Consider the following 13,323-nt stretch of genomic DNA (forward strand, 5'->3'; position numbering starts at 1 on the left):
GCTGTTGTGTTTTATTTTTCATGTCATTAATGTAAAATAATCCCTGACAGCACCGTGTGGCTCTCAGCCGGCTGTTATCACACCTGAACCGAACCAAACCTCCTGCAGCGTGGCAGTCTGGGAGTCGACCGCGCAACGTTAAAACCACAGAACCTGAACGGACAGAACGGTCTTTCCCATTCAAATCAACGTTTCTAGACGGTCGGAGCGGCGGCCATCTTGCTGTGACCCGTTGGACTAGCTTCTGTATAAAGAGACTCACAGCAAGTCACTGAGCTGAGAGGTTTTACAGCAAGAACCAAAGCAGCTTCTCTGTCTCCTTGCTGCCATGGATTGCTAACATGCTAATGTTGACTAGAAGAGCTAGAGAGAGAAGTACAGTCTGTGATGAAGCTACGTTAGCCTCGTCGCTAACGTTAGCTTCCAGTTGAGTTCTGACAGTTTTGCTAACAGACTCATCACTATCATAATCACCATTTTATACGGTACCTGTGCCAAATTACCATGACAAACAGTGGAAGGACCGTTCTATCCATTCAGGTTCTGTGGTTAAAAGGAAAGCTGCCTTCTTCTCTTTGATTCTGAGGGACTGACACCAAAACCTGACGTTTACCGCTGATGTTTTACATCCTGAAACATTTTCAATGTTATCAAACTCCATCGTAGCTGCTGGAAACATCTGGAGGTGACGTCACCTCGTCTACGATTGGCCGGTTATCCACCAAGAAGAAAAACACAACTAACTACTGGATGGAGCCAGGAAGGAAAAGAACATCACTAACAGCTGATGTTAACAGTTTAAGTGTTTTAAGGTGGAGTTTTCCTTTAAGGAGTCCCGAAGGCCTGTTGGTCTGCAGAGGCTACATGACTGACATGTCACACCTTCTCATCACTACAGCTGACATCTTCACAAGAGAAATGGGTGCAGTTGGTCACAGTGCATGTTGTTGCAAACTGTCACCGGCAGACCGAGGCGAACGTGAAGCTGATCATCCCCCGCACCATCTGTCAGAGTAAAGTGCCGTCACTCTTCAAAAGGAAGTGTCATTTTCAACACGCAATACACATCTGTGTTACTTTTCAACAAAACATATTGCTGTTGTCAGGTGAAAACCCTGTATCTAAAAAAAGTCTTTTAAAACTTTTCTGGATCTAAGACAGCCAGCTTTGTTTTTGTTTCAGACTGTCCTCCGTGTATTTTAAAGTTCTGGTTTTGAAAAGTTTTCATAAACCCAGACAGGAACCTCTGATCCAACTGAAGTTAAAACATGAAAATCACCAACACTGGAGTTAAAGGGAAACCAAACACAGAAACCTCTGACATCTACTGGTTGAAAGCATGCTATTACAGTTGCCATCTGCTATTGGCTGATCTTGGTGACCAAAGATGTAGGTTACCTATTTTGTCATGGATCAGCCAATAGCAGATTGCAGCTGCAGCAGCATGTTTTTAACCAGTAGATGTCAGTCCAACCTGAAAAGTCGTCTGTGCTCGGTTTCCCTTTCAGAGGTTTTCACCTGACAGCGACAATATGTTAAAATATGTTAATAACGACATGTGTTGTTATCGTGTCGTTATCAACACGTGTGCTGAAAATAACAGAAACATCTGCACACAGCTGTGCTGAAAACGACACTTTCTTCTTCAGATTGCATCATACAAGTATCCTCACTAATGATAAGTTCAACAGAAGCGCGATCAGCACGAAGTGCGGTCTGCTGGCGGTCGGCGGCGCCGAGCTGTCCTGTCCGTCCCAGCCCTCGTCCTGCTCCTCCTCCCATTTGGACCTGCGGCGCTCCTCCTCCTCCTCCTCCTCCTCCCTCCACTGCCGGTCGTCCTCCACCACCTCGTTCAGGCTGTCGCAGCGCTCGCCGTCGTGTCCTTCGTAGCAGTGACAGCGAAACCTCTCGGCCAGCAGCCGCAGCTCGTGCTGCGAGTGCCAGCCGGTGACGGAGAAGTCTCCGTCGCCCGAGGGCCGGATGTGGTAGCTGTCGGCGCTCAGGTGGAGGTAATGTCGGGCGCGAGGATCCCGCCGAACGCAGCGCCCGTTTCCCTGGCACAGGAAGTCGCTGCAGACCTCGGCGGCCCGCGTCACGTTGGTGATGTACTGACCGAGCCGGTGGCTCAGGAACGACTTCACCTTGGTGCAGTTGTACTGCGGAGACAGACAGCAGGTTAGAAGTTATTATAGTTTGGGTTTTTTCATCAGTTTCCAACAAACACTGAACGGTGCAAGCTAGGCTAACGTTAGCTAAGTTAGCCTAGCTTGTTCACGAGTCTAATCCCTGCTCTAAATAACAGCGCTTCTCTAAACACAGCGTGCAAAAGCCGTCGTCTGAACGCAGCCTTACTCTTCTATTAAAATAATTATTATTATAAGCTTTTCAAAATAAAGTTACAAAGTGCTTCACAATGGAGAAATAGAAGACTGAGAAATGACAGAAGGACGACGAGGTAGAAAAAAATAATAAATACAGTTTCAGCCTTAAGGATATAACAAAAGGAATAAATAACAGACAAGACAACATGAATAAAAATAAATAAGAGGCAGAAATTATGAAAAGGCGTTATGATAAAAGTCTTTAAGTAGTTTTAAGCAGAGATTTAGCGTCGTGTCTCATCTCACCCGGGAGGACGTGAGGTTCAGGTCGCCCCAGATCACAAACCCAGCAGCTCCCAGCGCTGCGCTCTCCCCGACGGTGTGGATCAAGTCTTTCTGCAAGAGACACAGGAGCAGCTCTCAGATCAGTTGGGCTATTTCCACTGATAACATAAGAAAACACAGTTTGGAGGATGTTTTTATCCACAGGCGTCATCACTGTGGAATCTGCCGCCAACACTGATGACAAAAATATTTAGTTCTTGCAATAATTTAACATTACTTGATTTTTGTGATCATACTGTAAGTCAGAATACTGCAGTCAAATCAAAGAGTTTCATTTATTAAAAAAAGATACCTACCTTCACAAAGTTAAAACAAGTAATACTTTTTAAACCACAGAAGGCAACGAGTCCAGAATGATTCCTCTATATTATATTATATTGAATGATGTACTAATGATTTTTGTAATCATCTGTCATGATTTTGTAATTATATAATAATTTAAACTCATTTTTTTTAAGTCTTCAACTGATGCCTCCAATAAGAATCATATGGAGTGAACTGCGTTACTCTGACTGTCCACCAGATGGAGCCACTGATCCTCCTGAAGTCTCAATAAACTCATTTGGAAGGTTTATTATCATCCAGACCTGCTCACTACTGATGCTGTTCAGGTAAATACTCCATTTGATTTTAGTCTTTAATGTTACCAGCGCTGCATGTTTAACTACAGCAAGGAAATCACAGAAACTACAGCATGAGGTTTGTATTCAGTGATTCTGAGCTGCTTTACTGTTTATCTCCACTAGATGGCAGCAGTAAGTAAAGAGGAGGGGAAACTGTAAACTATGAGCCTCCAATCTGTGATCAGCGTAAGGCAAACAGCCGTTAGAAAAAAAATCAATCATGTTTTCGGAGAGGCATTGATTTAGGTTGTAGTTCCTTGAAAAAAAACACCTTTGTATAACTTACATCAGTTTTCTACAACCTACTATGATGATGTAGACCAACAGTTTCCATCATAACAGAGGTGTCTCAAGTCAAGTCCCAAGTCTAAATGTAGATTACCAAGTCAAGTCAGTCCAGTATCAATTTAATATCTTAAAGAAAACTAAATATCTAGGACTTTTCAATGCAATATGGTTTTAATAGGATAAAAACTTGGTAAGAGCATCATGAGTTTGATTTCTATAATCAGTTTCAACTTCAATAAATTCAATCATTCCATACAAATTCAGAAAACAGAATTTAAATTCAGTCGTCTGCTGGAACAAATCTCATCACTTTCAATCTAAGTCATTTACACAAACACAAGATCTCAAGTCAAGACTTTAGAAACCTTTTCAAGTCATCAAAGTACAAGTCAGAGTCAAGTCCCAAGTCACCAGAACCCAAGTCAGGTCAAGTCTCAAGTCTTCTCTTCATGCATCAAGTCAAGTCTCACAAGTAAGTTGGTCACAAGTCACGTGACTCGAGTCCCCACCTCTGGTAAACTCACAAATGAAAAGGTGAGTAAGGTGAGTTCAGTTTAGGTTTTTATCTGCATTCCTGCATGGAGTGATACTAACAGCAGAGCAAAACTACATATTATGGGTTTTTTTCACATTAATCAATAACTATCTCTCTCCACAGAATCTCCATTGGAAATGAAGCTTCTGTCCTACTTTGTGCTTTCGGTTGGTTGACAGTCAAACGCTTTGTCCAATCACGACTGGGAGAGGGAGGAGCTTAAGAGCCGAGGAGAGGATTGAACCGGAAGCTGCTGCTGCGCTCTGGGAAACACGGCGGAGGAAAACATGATCACAAGTGCAGCAGGTTCGTCCTTCACCTGCTCTTCTGTTACAGATATGGAAACCGTAACCCTACAGCCGAGGGACGTCTTAACGAGTAGAGAACACGCAGTCGGCCATGTTTGATAAAGTCAATTCTTCCTGAAACCAGTAAGAAGGTAAAACCATCTTGTTTCACCATGAAATACCTTAAACAGAGATGTTGCACCGGTTTAAACATTGAAACTGAATGTAAACTGGAAAGTTGCGACAGAAGTCCGAAACAAAAATGTACGTCTATCTGGCCGAGAGCTTCGGCCACTAGAGGGCGCCGCTCTCGATCCGAGACCGATCGCCTCCTAACGGCTGTGGTCTTACCGTGGTGAGGAAGGCCATGGCCTCGTCCCGGTAGCCCAGCCTCAGGTAGACGTAGGTGGGGATGTCGTACTCCTTGGAGGTGAGGGAGGCGACCCGCAGCGACTCGCGGATCCGGTGCTGGGAGAAGTGCAGGTTGCTGACGCTGTTGGTGTGGCTCTTCCTGATCGCCACGGAGGGGAACAGCGCCGTGCTGCTGTTCCACAGCCACAGCAGCTCGTCGTTCCGCAGCCTCTCCAGCAGGGGGCAGAAGCCGGTGTAGTTCTCCTCGTGCAGGTTGTAGTTGTGGCAGTCGGGGTAGAGGTAGAAACCCCAGAGGCCGTTGGGGCGGAGGCGCGTCCCGAGCTGAACGGTCCTCTGCATGAACGCCCGGGCGCTCTTCTCGAAGCGCCGCCGCGCCAGCTCCTCCACCTGCGCCTCCGTCACGTTGACGTACGCCTTGGCGATCAGCTCCCGCGACTTGCGGCGGTAGATGTCCTTCTTGTGCCAGTTGCGGCTCCACTGCGGGCGCCAGTACTCCCAGTCGATGACGGCCAGGCCGCGGAAGTCCTCGGCGGGGATGAAGTGTCCGATGTCCTGGTAGGCCTTGAACAGGTGGCGGTCCAGGCTGCAGTTCTGCGGCAGGCCTCCGTGCACGGCGGCGCCGCGCTCCGTGTAGTACGGGTAGGAGCCCAGCCGGTTGGCGTAGAAGATGGTGACGTTCTGGCCGGTGCGGGCGGCGCGCGGGCTGCCGTGGATGTGGAAGAGGCGGTCCAGGTTGGCGGTGACGTTGTACTTGATGGTGCACATGTCCAGCGGGGCGTTCCAGGCCGCGATGAACGGTCTGCGGCCGACCAGCGGCAGCTTGGCGGGTTTCTGACCGAAGGCGGCGTGGAAGAGCAGCAGCAGCCAGGAACAGGTGAGAGCGACAGGTACGACGTGGTGCGAGGAAGCCCCGCCCACTGGCACCACGGGCATGCTGGGGTTCAGGAGGAGGAACTGTCAATCATCCTGGAGAGAGAGAGAGAGAGAGAGAGAGAGAGAGAGAGAGAGAGAAAAAGAGAGAGAGAAAAAGAGAGAGAGAGGTAGAGAGGTAGAAAAAGAGAGAGAGAGGTAGAGACAGAGGGGGAGAAAGAGGGAAAGAGACAGAGAGATCGACATAGAAAGAGAAGCAAAGAGAGGGAGAGCGACATGGAGACAAGGGAGAAAGTGAAAGAGAGGGAGAGAAAGAGAGAAAAGAGAGAGAGACACAATTAGGGAGAAAAAGATATAGATATAGGAAAAATGACTGTAGAAAGAAAAAACTCATTTTAATATCTAGACATTAAAGGTGTATAATATATTTCACAACACTGAAAGAATTACAGAAAAGTGCAGTGAGACCAAAGCCAGAGCTTTAACTGTCAGTCTGGTGTTTCTTTACTACAGGGAAGAAAACCAGCTGACGGCTCTTCACCTTCATCTGAACTTTCCTGCTGTTTTATTTTAGTTTCTATTTGTGAGCGGTGAGTTTATGGAAGTCACAGTTTCTCCGAAAGGGATTTTAAAATGGAATGAATGAGCTTACAGTTCCTCTGAATGTTCCTTAAAGTAATAATCCGCAGCTTTTTCATAGAAATAAAAGTCTGCTTTGCTGCTTTCTATCTCTGATTGCTATAACACAATAGACTGTTCATGAAAGCTTTTATATTTGCTTTTACATCTGATAGTTTTTCCATGTTTCGTCAGTGGAAACGTCTCACTGGGTCACTGCTGCCATGCAGCCTCCTAATTCTAACAGCAGAAATATAAAGGAAACTTAATAGAAACAATGAAATTACAACAGAGTTTTACAGCCATTGTAAAAAAAAAAAAATCTAATATTTCGAGAAAAAACTCAGTATTTTGAGAAAAAAGTCATAATATTATGAGAATAAAGTCATAATTTCAAGAAAAAACTTGTAATATTACAAGAAAAAAGTCATAATATTTTGAGATGAAGTCAAAATATAAGGGAAAGTATGAAACTAGCCACAGTTTCATTTCCGGTTTTGTTGCCGAAGCAGACAGACAGACAGACAGACAGACAGACAGACAGACAGACAGACAGACAGTAAAATCAGTGGAAAGCTGAATGAAGTTTTGAGCTGCTGCTGTTTGCTGATCTCACACTCAGACTAATACTGTGATCCATACTGTGATCCATACTGTGATCCATACTGTGATCCATACTGTGATCCATACTGTGATCCATACTGTGATCCATACTGTGATCCATGCTTCCATCAATACCTTTCTACCAAGTTTCTACTGAGAAGAGCAACAGCGGCACATTTTGGTCTGTTTTCATATCACTTATATTTTTCATTCATTTTTTACTTTACTCAGTGATTTCTGCTGCTATTTTCAACATCCTAACAATGCTGTTTTTTTTTTCTTCATATTTTTCACTCATACATTTCTCCCTAACATGTTCTAGCATTGAAATTATCTGTTGAGTATGTTTATATAACCTCCATTTTCTCTATTCTTATTTAAATTCTATTTTTCCTTGCTGTATCCTCTCACTGTCTGCTGCTGCAACAACACATTTTCCCCACAGGATCAGTAAAGTTTATCTTCCATCGGTTTAAAAATCAGACTTTCGGCTCCTGAGCGATTTCATCCTCGCAAGGTATGAATAGGTGTTGGCCTGTTGCCACGGCAGCAGGGGTCAGAGGTCACAGAGAAGATGTCAGTTGACACCCAGGGACTGAACCGAGCTTTTGGCCGGACAGACCGCTGCTTTCCTGTCCACATCTAGTCATATGTGACCAGAGTGGAACCACACGGCCATAATGACAGCCCGTCCTGCCAGCCGCCCAGACGGCCCAGTCAGGATGTTTCTACTGTCTCTCTGCTTCTCACATTTGTTTCAAGCAGCTGCAAATGGGACTTCGACCCAGAGAGCGACCAATGTGGTGTGGCGCCTGAATTCTGTAGTTATTACTTCAAATCTGGTTTCTTTCCGTCACTCATCACAGTTCAGCAGTTAAATTGCTGCCCTCATGGCCTTACAGGATACACACCGGGGTTTTGGGAGATTGGGCCGTCTTAATGCTCGACTTGAGCATTAAGTCACCGGTGGCCAAATGGGCTCACACACCCTCTGATATGAAATTTAACTTAGCTTAGCTTCTCAAATATGTGTGATTTCCCATCACTTGCCTTTCAACAGGACAGAAAAACTGCTAAAGGACTGTAAACTGCATCAAAGAGTGTTTATCTGGAACCGGACACCGGTATGTTAAGAGATGAGAACATGGACACCAAAATCATCCACGTGTCCCCGGTAGATCACTGGCTCCAGTGCTCCATGCTAACACTTTAGCATCCACTATGTTGGGTGGTAGCATGGAGCCTACTATCACACAACAGTGAATGCTAAAGTGTTAATTCATGTCAAGTCCAGTTGGTTTCTACAGCGCTTCATCACACAGCACAAAGACAAGCCGGCCTAGATCACCTGATCAACAATCAATCACAAAACTAAATAAGGCGATACAAACAAAATAGAACAAAGTGTACAAACAAAATAATACACAAAGAAACAAAACAAGTCACAAGATTCAAGTGATTCAAGATTGCAGTGTTAGCATAGAGCCTACTATCACTCAACATAGTTTATGCTAAAGTGTTAGCGTAGAGCCTACTATCACTCAACATAGTGTATGCTAAAGTGTTAGCATGGAGCCTATCACTCAACATAGTGTATGCTAAAGTGTTAGCGTAGAGCTACTATCACTCAACATAGTGTATGCTAAAGTGTTAGCATGGAGCCTATCACTCAACATAGTGTATGCTAAAGTGTTAGCGTAGAGCCTACTATCACTCAACATAGTGTATGCCAAAGTGTTAGCATGGAGCTACTATCACAGTGTATGCTAAAGTGTTAGCATGGAGCTACTATCACTCAACATAGTGTATGCTAAAGTGTTAGCATGATTTTGGCATCTATGTTCGCATCATTCAGCAGCGAAGTTGACCAACAGGACAATTTACCAAAAAACGTGGTGTATTCCTCTAAGATTCCAAGATGCTAACACCCCCGAACACACCGCTAAACAAACTCAAGAGGGTTTCATCAACTCATTCAACCTTTACAGAAGTACAAAACTGATTTATTTTGGCTATATCAGGAGTTACATTCCAAAATGCTATATATCCATTTTTGAAAAAATGTCATTGATGTTCACCAATCAGTATTTGTAAAGTATGCAGGATTCTGTTTGTAAACTTGTCAGTTATGGACTTCAGTGACCTGCTATCCTTTAAAAAGCTCCATAATGCGTTTTCATTTTGTTCTCAGTCATTATTAGCCGACATGAGAGCAGGTTTTTCCGTCTGAGATACGCATCTCATTTTGGAATCAAATTTCTGTCTTTGTTTCTTTGCCAGTTTGGAAATGATTCTGCTGCACTTAGTGAAACCGGATCCAGTTTCAAAGCCTCAACCAATCATTTTAACTACAGCTGTACTGTAAATGTATGGAAGTTTAATGGCTTTCTGCTGCAGCTGATGAGGGAAACCACTTCACTGACATCAGGCCAGACTGATGGATTTGATTTGAAGTGGCCACTGTGTTGTTTTTTAACTTATTCTATTGTCTGTATTTATTTTATTCTAACCAATTTTCATTTTAATATGCCTCCTATTTTTATCTCTTTCTCATATACGTTATGATTCTTGTTTTCATGCCTTCCTAAGGTTGCGATCACACCGAGAAGCGTCGCTAGAAACGCGTCGCCACCAAAACCATTGTTTTCCTGTGGTAAGGCGCGCACTCTTCTCTTGCGACGCGCGTCACGTTTTTCTGGCGGTTTTTAGGCGCGCATAAAAGTTAAAATATTCTCAACTTTTCAGCGCACGCCGCGGAGTCGCACCGCTCGTCAATGTCACACTTGGGCCGGGCAGCCAATCAAATCAAGCAGAAGGCGGGCTTTCCTTCCTGTTTTGATGCGGTTTGATGTGGTGGGAACGGTGGGACAGAGGAAAACAGGAAACAGGAAAACTAAGTGCTGTATAAATAAAGTTTATATTCTTATTCTTATAGGCTAGCTCACATACTTCTACAACTACTACGACTACTAGTAGTAGTACCACCAATACTCCCACTACTTCTACGACTACTAGTACTACTACTACTACGACTACGACTATTATTATTGATATTATTGCTGTTGTTATTATATTATTAGATTTGATTTTTATTATTATGGTATATATGGGAGCAGAGAGCACTGCACTGATGGAAATAATCACCAGTAACCATGATGATAATATAATAATTCAACATAGGTCAACTTTATTGGTGCCAGCATCAGAAAGTGGAATGGGTGTGTGTGTGTGTGTGTGTGTGTGTGTGTGTGTGTGTGTGTGTGTGTGTGTAATGCGGTGGAGTGTGAGGCATGGCGGTTGTGTTATTGAGTGGAAAAAGCCTCGCTACAATCTGAAAGCTCTTTTTTTTTTGTTCCTGAGGTTTTGGGCATCATCCATCACACGGAGGGAGATGAACCACATCCTGTTCAATCAGCCTTCCACTCACACACACACACACACACACACACACACACACACACGCACACACACACACACAGGACTCAGCTGACAGCTTCACATCGTATTGAAGCTGTATGATCAGAATATTTACAGTTTAGCAGGGATGTAGCAAAAAATCATGACACAAAATTTCACAATACAAAAATTTGCTGATAACGTATCTTCTGTAACGCAGCAGGAGACTAGATGGAGTCAAACTAACTGAACCTGATCTCAGTCTGCTGTGTGGCGGCATGTCTGCTTTCCAGTGAAGGAAGAAAACATCAACAGACAGCTGACAACTGACAGACCTGTGACAGCCTTGGCTGCGGGTCACAGCAGCGACACGCTGCAGCATGAACGACCACGTCACATCACAGAGGAAAGCCCCAGTCTCTGCAGGGTTCAGGGTTCAGTTTGAGTCTAAAATCTGGTTTCAGAGCTCTGAAAAACAGTGGGCGGGGCTTCTCACTAAAAATGAAAAAATATCTCACTCAGATAAAATGATTAAAGCGTGTAGAATGTGAACAGGCAGATCTCATGTCCCATTCAGGTCCAGTCAGGAAAATGTGAAACCAGTTGGTGATGTGGCATGGAAGAAATTATTAACTTTTGGTGGAAATCTGACATGTGGAACTGGAATATCTGGACAGCTGCAGAGTGTTGCAGGAAGTATGACCTCTACTGAGGGACAGAGAGTTTATATTATTTTTAGCGCGCAGCATGAAATGTCTAATCACTCTCATCTACGGGTGACAGATCACTATCTTGCTACACTGCATGGCTCGATGGAAACCATCATGGATCTTGTTGTGCTGGCGCCAGGACAACTGGCTTCACAGATCACTATCGTGCTTCCCTGATGTCATGGATCATAACATGTTACGCTGCAACACCCATCACACACCAAGCCACCCACTGCTACAGACCTGCATGTTGAACCTTCAGGCTGGTCTGGGGATCAAACTGGTCTTAAAGTGTATTGAACTGGCATTAAAAAGATTTTCAAAAGTTGTCACTCTGTTATGGTTTGTTTTTGTTTTTAAACCCCTTATTTTAAAATAAGGGGTTATTTTTTTCAGTCACATTTTGCTTAAAACATTGTGATAATATCGTTAAAGCTCCATATTCTACTGTCCAGAGTTTTATTTTGTGTCTTTCTGTCCATTCAAAGCTGTGTGTGTGGTGTCATGAACCAAAAACACTCTCAATCCATTTCTCCACGTTCATTTTCCAGCATCTCTCTGAGCCTTACCAAGAACAGGCCGTTTCTGTCGCCGTGTCTTTAAGGCTCATTAATATTAACGACCCTCCGTTCCGATCGGCTAACCGTTTCGAGAGCGAAACGTGAGACGCCGCGGCCCGGCGGCTACAGGTAGGGAAAACTCTCCGGTAATAAACGATGACGACCGCTCGACCGCTTTGAAAAAAACACTTTGTTAGTCTATTATTTCTTACAGAAATGATAATGAGCGAACCTTTGTGACGCCACAAAGTTACGGAAGTCCAAACGGCTCGTTTAGAGGCTCGCTTTTCTAATATGGATTGTGTGGATTTAGTTTTGACACTTTCACCATGTTTAGATACACATCCAACTCCTTTATCATCACAGAGGAGAGGGAGTCCTGCTTTACACCATGTGGACCTTTAATATGGAACCCAGTATCGTGTACCGAACCGAACCGTGAGCTGAGTTCATCGTTTCGTTCCTACAGTTCAGACATTCAGCTGAGACTCTTCTGCTTGTGTCTTGTGCGCTTCCTGATGTTTGTTCTATATCATTCTGTTCTATGGCTGACTGTTGATCAGTTAGATCTAGTTGGGTTATCTCTCTGTACAGTGCTTTGAGACAGACTGTGATAAAAAGTTCTATAAATAAACAAACTTGAACTTGAACCTGAACTGTCAGTGAGCAGCTGCTGTGAGCCTCACCTGCTGTTTGAATAGGATTTGAAGAAAGCAAAAGGCATTATTATTATTATTATTATTGACACTTTTTGTTGCATTGATGCACTGCCTTCATCATTATGTATGTAATTTCCCAACTGTGTGATTCACAGTTTTATATTTCATGTATTTTCCTGACACTTCCCTGCAGAGCGGCTCAGCGTGGACCAGGCAGGTTCGGTGCCTTGCTCCGAGAGACGAGGCTGCAGTCGGAATCAAACCTGCGACCTCCTGGCTGCGGACCGGTCCGTCTCACCGCTCCAGCAGCCCGCCGCCCGCCTTAATCAGCTGCAGCCGACGGCCATATGATTCCCATCATGTGAGACGGGGCGGCAGATTGAGCGTGTTGGAGGTCTGGCTCCGTCAAACTGGATCATTCCTGCAGCCGCGGGCCGGTCTGGGAGGCATTAAGATAAGACTCTGTTGGTTCTGTGGTTTCTTATGGAACGGCTTCGCTCGTTCAACAGTTAAAAAAAAAAAGACAGTCTAATTTTAAGTGTCTCTCTTGGAAAATTAGGGTGAATTTCAGCTACAGTTTCCAGTATCTGGACTTTCAGATCTTTGGGTTTCTCATATTCAGAAGCTGAGCCGACCGGACGAGACGAAGCAGAGAGAAGTTCAACCACAGATGAAGACAACAACTGACAGCAGATCAGTTCATGACCTGACACACTGAGTTTGTGTGTGTGTGTGTGTGTGTGTGTGTGTGTGTGTGTGTGTGTGTGTGAGAGAGTGTGTGTGGTAAATTTTACACTTACTTTTGTTAGAAAAGAACCTTAAGTTTGATTCTGAAACTGCCAAGCGGCCTCACATTCCCTTTAACGGCCCCTCTCAGGGTCCCAGCTCCACAGTTTGGAAAGCCTGGATTGTTCACATTAGGAATGAATGAATGTCGGTTTCATCTTTCTTGTTCGGCGCAGAGCGTTGCCACACAGCCTCATTTCACACCAAATGCCTCTGGAACGTGACTTTACACCCACAAAACATTTGAAATCCGGACTTATTGAAGCTGACAGTCAGAATGATGCATTTCTAACGGGAGGAGGATGGAAACGTACTGAGCGCGCTCTGAGATGCCAGGAGAGAAACACGTC

At 44.4% G+C, this 13,323-nt stretch overlaps 1 protein-coding gene across 1 annotated transcript; it reads right to left on the minus strand.

Annotated features, from left to right (window-relative positions):
- Positions 1 to 1,646: 1,646 nt before the first annotated feature.
- On the minus strand, positions 1,647 to 5,704 carry hyal4 (hyaluronidase 4). The gene is made up of 3 exons (XM_071907767.2): positions 4,751 to 5,704; positions 2,628 to 2,717; positions 1,647 to 2,156 (listed from the first exon to the last, which is right to left on the minus strand). Exons 1-3 carry the CDS (start codon positions 5,702 to 5,704, stop codon positions 1,656 to 1,658), a joined length of 1,545 nt encoding a protein of 514 aa, XP_071763868.1. The 3' UTR covers positions 1,647 to 1,655.
- Positions 5,705 to 13,323: the final 7,619 nt, after the last annotated feature.

This window comes from Centroberyx gerrardi, chromosome 4 (genome assembly GCF_048128805.1).
Source record: "Centroberyx gerrardi isolate f3 chromosome 4, fCenGer3.hap1.cur.20231027, whole genome shotgun sequence".
NCBI classification, from domain to species: domain Eukaryota; kingdom Metazoa; phylum Chordata; class Actinopteri; order Beryciformes; family Berycidae; genus Centroberyx; species Centroberyx gerrardi.

Excerpts from the sequence above, each read along its gene's own strand:
- hyal4 (XM_071907767.2), bottom strand. The coding sequence starts at position 5,704 with ATGCCCGTGGTGCCAGTGGGCGGGGCTTCCTCGCACCACGTCGTACCT. Across the intron at positions 2,718-4,750 it reads CCATGGCCTTCCTCACCACG|AAAGACTTGATCCACACCGT; the intron begins GTAAGACCACAG and ends TGTCTCTTGCAG. Across the intron at positions 2,157-2,627 it reads TGAACCTCACGTCCTCCCGG|TACAACTGCACCAAGGTGAA; the intron begins GTGAGATGAGAC and ends CTGTCTCCGCAG.